The 5162-nt window shown below is 70.6% G+C and overlaps 1 protein-coding gene across 1 annotated transcript; it reads left to right on the top strand.

Annotated features, from left to right (window-relative positions):
• Window positions 1-3889: 3889 nt before the first annotated feature.
• On the top strand, window positions 3890-5162 carry CCDC137 (coiled-coil domain containing 137). Its single transcript, XM_088535879.1, has 5 exons — window positions 3890-4009; window positions 4121-4331; window positions 4462-4544; window positions 4657-4736; window positions 4950-5162. The coding sequence occupies exons 1-5, from the start codon at window positions 3901-3903 to the stop codon at window positions 5160-5162; spliced, it is 696 nt and encodes a 231-aa protein (XP_088392005.1). The 5' UTR covers window positions 3890-3900.

Raw genomic sequence — 5162 nt, forward strand, 5'->3', positions numbered from 1 at the left:
GGCTGCGCGCGGGCCGGCAGCCCCCGGCTCCCGCGGTGCCGGCGCCTCCGGACGGCTCCTGCGGAAGGAAAGGGGGGGCAGCCGGGGCCGCAGCGCCCGGTGGAGCGGGAAGAGCCGGATCCTGCCCAGTGCGGAGCTCCGCACGCCAAGGGCATCCCGCTGCCATCCCACCGCGTGAAGGGCAGGATTCTGCCCAGCGCGGAGCTCCGCGCGCCTGGGACATCCTGGTGCCATCCTGTGCCATCCCGCCACGGGAAGGGCAGGATTCTGCCCAGTGCAGAGCTCCACGTGCCCAGAAATCCTGGTGCCATCCCACCATGGGATGGGCAGGATTCTGCCCAGCGTGGAGCTCCGTGCGCCCAGGGTACCCCGGTGCCACCGCGCTGCGGGTCGGCGGTGCCTCCTACCCGCCGCGGCGCTGCCCGAGGTCGGCTCTGCTCCGCACTAGCGCTCCCAGCAGTGGGTCCTATAGGTGCTCCGGTGGCTTTCGGGGGCTGGCGGATTTATCCTGCCCTGGGGTAATAGGATTATGTCCCTTCTCCCGAAAGGGGTAATCCGGGTGCTCCCCCCGCGCGGGGCGGTGCCAGGGGGGTGCCCGGATTAGGGTGGCTGGGATGGGTCCTGCTTGGGGACTGGCAGCTCCGTCCGCTCGGGCGCAGAGCTGCAGGGTGCCCACGGCCTCCGCCGCCTTCTCCTCCCAAATCCCGGGATGCTTCTCCTGCTCCCTAAGGGCCTCGGAGCTGCCCGGCTTGCGGGCAGCAGGAAGGAGGTTTCCAGCCCCTCGGATGGGCCGGGGCATGGGCGGCCTGGGGGCCCCTTGGTCCCTTTTTCTGCTGGAATTTGCAGCTCGGTGGATGCCGAGCGGCCCTGGCCCACCCTGCGGCCGGGGGACAGTATCGCGCTCGAGCCGCCCGTAATCCCCCGCACTAAAGCAATTACAAAAAGGTTTAATCCCAGCACACTTTAATTGCACTTCAGCCCCTTCCACTAATTGCAATTAGTTAGACTCCAGCAAATAGGATTACAGGATCCAGGAGCGCTGTCCGGAGGCTGGCGGAACCACCTACTCCTCCAGCAAAGCCCAGGGTCCTGTTAATTACCGATTCCAGCTTAGGTTTCATTACCAAGTGCTGCTAAAGAGCTGCCCGGGGCCTCACGGGAGGGACGGGTTTCCGTGAAGGTCCCTTGGCCACGGGCTCTGTCCGCTCCGTCAGCTGGGACAGGGGGAGACGCGGCTGTAGGAGGAAGTTAAAGGAGTTTTGAGGCCCAGCGAGGAGGGAAGAGCATCACTAGGTGCAGCTGGGAAGCCTCGAGCGAAGCGGCGGGAGGGATGCGCACGGACACGCGCCCTTGTCCCCCACGCTGCGACCTTGTCCCTCGCTCAGGGCCAGGACGGCGACAGGAGGGGCCCAAGAGCCCTGGGGATTTGGCGGCGGGTCGGGAGCGCTGCCCTCGGGGAGCCCCACGTGCTGCGTCCGCACGCTCCGGCCTCCGGGCAAATCCCCCCGGGAAGGCCCCGGCTCCTCCGCGGCTCCGCGGGGCTGACGCTCGTCCGCAGCCTCATCCGCACACACGGAGCGCCGAGAAGCCCCTAAGAGGCTTAGGGAGCTGAGGAAGAGGTCGGTGGCTAAAGCCTCCCAGCCCTCCTCCACCAAGGTGACTGCCGAGCCGCGCAAGGCGCTTAGAATTCCAGCGACCGAGCGCAAGGACGCGCAGGAGCAGCGGGAAGCGCGGGCGCATCGAGGACACCAGCCCTGCCGCAGCCCTCGGCGGAGGCTTTTGCAGACCCCGAGGGTGAAGCCTCTGGCTCCCCATGAGATCCAGGGCTCCGAGTTCGCAGGAGCAGCCTGCGAAGCGCCCGCGCATCCCGCGGGAGGTTTCCCTGGGAAACCAGGAGCACAACAAGGCTCTGCACGGTCTGTATTGGAGCAGCACATGGATCTTGGGGCCTGTGCAGGGACCCGGAGGCTCAAGGAGCAGCTCACGCTGCCGGTCCCACAGCTCCTTCCCACCAACACAGTGCACACTAATAAATACCATAAATAAAACGGGCCCGGACCCCACAAGTCCGCGTCAAAAACGACTCCTGGATCACAGCCAGCGGGTTCCCCCGTTGCCCTTTGGGGAAGGGCTTTTTCCAAGCGGCTTCGCGGCGGGCCGGCGGCGTCAGTCCCTCTCCGCGCGCAGCCGGAGCTCCAGGCGCAGCAGGGCCTTGACGCCCTCGTCGTGCACGTGCTCCTCGAGGGCGGCCCGCGCGCGCTCGGCGCCGTGCCGCCGCAGCAGCTCCTCCGCGTACACCGCCCACACGCAGCGCGCGCAGCCGCCCATGCAGCAGTGCGCGGGCGGCAGGAGCGGCGGCTCGGCCTCCCGCGGCGCCCCGGCGCCGTCCCGGGAACCCGGGGCCGGCTGCTCCGGGGGGATCCGCGTGCGCCCGCCGGCGTCTCCCGGGCCCTCGGAGCCGCCCTTGGGGGTGGCCGAGAGCTGCCGCGGGCCGGGGCTCCTGCGGGCGCCGTCCGGCTGCCCCTGGGGACGAGACCCCATGGGGACACGGGACAAGGGGACACGGGCAGGACCCCGGCAACGGGGTTTGGGGGGGGGGGCAGGAGCCGGGGGCCTCCCCAGAGCCCCCTCGGCCTGTGACAGCCCCTGCCGAGATGTCCCCCCACAAGGTGCCCCCCAGCTGTAACCCCCCCCCCAGCCCTATAGCCCCCCCGGTGCCCTCCCCTCGTGTCCCCCAGTCCCTCATCCCCTGACCCCCCCCGGCAAGTGCTGAGGTCCCACGGGCCCCACCACAACCGCCCTCCTCGTCCCCATGTCCCCCCTTCAGCCCCATAGGGGCCTCCTGTCCCCTGCCTCGGCTTAAGCGTCACCCTCGTCCCGCCCAAACCGCCCCCTGTCCCCGTGTCCCCCTCATGACCCCCCGTCCCCGTGTCCCCTCCATGTCCCACTCGTGTCCCCCCGGTCCCCGTGTCCCCTCCGTATCCCCCTTGGGTCCCCCCGTCCCCGTGTCCGCCCCGTGTCCCCCCGTCCCCGTGCCCCCCCGTGTCGTCCCCGTGCCCCTCTCGTGTCCCCCCGTGCCCGTGTCCCCTCCGTGTCCTCCTGGTCCCCGTGTCCCCCCCGTGTCCCCTCGTCTCTCACCCGCCGCCCCCCGGCCAGGCCGCGCGCGCCGCGCAGCCACATCCCGGCAGCAGCCCCACCCCCGGCGTGAGCGGCAGCCCCCGCGGCCAATGGGAGCGCGGCGCCGCCAGCGGCGCCGCCAATGAGAGCGCGGAGCGAAGAGCTGAGCCAATGGGCGCCGGGGCGGGGCGGGGTCGGAGGGCAGCGGGAAGCCGCGTGGGCCGCCATGGGCCGGGGACCGGGACCGGGAAAGGGACCGGGAAAGGGAAAGGGACCAGGAAAGGGACCGGGAAAGGGACCGGGAAAGGGATCGAGACCGGGAGCGGGGCGGGGCCCGGCCGCCGTCCCGCGCCGCGGCAGGTCAGTGCCCGCGGTCCGCTCTGGGGAGGCCCCGCGGGGCTCTTGAGTCCCAGGTCCCACCGTGTCCTGGTGCCTCCCGGTGCCCCGGTCCTGCTACTCTCTAGTGTCCCTCTGTGTCCGGTCCCGCCGCGCGCCAGTCCCGGTGCCCCCGGTGTCCCAAGTGCCTGATCCCGGTGTGCCGGTACCCCTGGTGTCCTGGTACCCCTGGTGTCCCGGTGCCAGGTCCTGGTATCCCGGTACCCCAGTGTCCTGGTCCTGGTCCCGGTGCTCCCACATGCTGCCATGCCCAGGTCCCGGTGTCCTGCCGGTCTAGGGCCCCATGTCCCCACATGTCACTGCCCTGTCACGCTCGGTCCAGCGTCCCCTTGTCCCCGCGCAGACCTTGGTGCCCGTTTCCTCCCCAGGAAGAAGAACGTGGCCAACATGAAGCCCAAGTGTCCCGACGAGCAGGAGATCCCGTTCCGGCTGCGGGAGATCATGCGGAGCCGCGAGGCCATGAGGCGCCCGCGCGTGCGGAAGCAGCGGCCGCCAGGTAGGGCCTGGAGCCGCCGGCATCCCGGTCCCGGAGCATCCCGCTTCCGCAGGCTGATTCCCGGCAGCCGGGAAAGGCCTTTGCCACTGCAATCCTGCCCGTGTCTCCCAGGGAAGCAGCAGCCGCCCGGGCTGGCGGAGCGCGAGGCCGCGGGGGACATCGCCGTGCGCAGGATCCAGCGGGGCAGCGGCGAGTCGGAGCGCTCCTACATGTGCCGCGTGGAGCAGGAGGTGCAGCGCGTGCTCCACCTCACCCAGAACCAGCCGCAGCGGCGGCCCGAGAAGCAGGCGGCGGCGCGGGAGAAATCCACGAGGAAGAAGGAGTAAGACGGGATGTCCCCCGTGTCCCCCTTCCTTTGCCCTCTGGCTGCCCGGGCCTTCGGGGTTGTTTCGGGGAGTAGAGATTCCCTTTGCAGCCCGGCCGTGAGCTCTGGAGCTAATGCAGCTCTCCAGGTTTCAGAATAAGAAGCTGGATAAAGTACGGAAAAAGAAACAGGAGAAGAGGGAAGCGTTGCTGGAGAAGAGCTTGTTCCAAGGTGGGTCTGGCGAGGGAGCAGCCCTCGGCTCCGGCAGCTCCCGGAGGGACGGTACCGGGGGTGGCAGAGCGGAGCCGGGGGCTCCTGCCTCACACCGCTCTCTGCTCTCCAGACACGGTGGCATTCGGCGACGTCGTCACGCAGCCGCCCACCATCACGTCGAGGCCCCGGCGAGGGGGCCCCGCGGAGCAGGTGAGCTGCCCCGAGCCCCTCCGCTGCTCTGGCTGCATCCGCAGCCGCCCGGGGCTGTGCCCAGCTCTTCCCGCCTCCCTCGGGCCGGGAACCGGGCACGGTCAGAGGTGACCTCCACTCCTGGGGACGGGTCTTGGCGGCTCTCCGGCTCGTCCTGCTCCCTGGCCCTGCCCTGGGTTTTTCCCTCCTGACCCGTTCCCGCTCTGCCCGCAGCCCGGGTGGAGGCGGCTCCTGCTGACGTCCCGCCTGGGTGATGGCGCGACGGCACCCGCGGCGCCCGCGTCCCTCGCGCGCCAGCGCATCGTGCAGGAGGAGCGCGCGCGGGTCGTCCAGGCCTACAGGGACCTGCAGCGGCGCAAGCAGCAGCAGCGGGAGGCGGCGTGGGGCAGCGCCCGGCCCGGCGCCCTCATCCGCGGGAGGAGCTGA

This window comes from Tinamus guttatus, unplaced genomic scaffold, assembly GCF_059628265.1.
Source record: "Tinamus guttatus ecotype Peru unplaced genomic scaffold, ASM5962826v1 Tinamus_guttatus_pri_ptg000649l, whole genome shotgun sequence".
Classification (NCBI taxonomy): Eukaryota; Metazoa; Chordata; class Aves; order Tinamiformes; family Tinamidae; genus Tinamus; species Tinamus guttatus.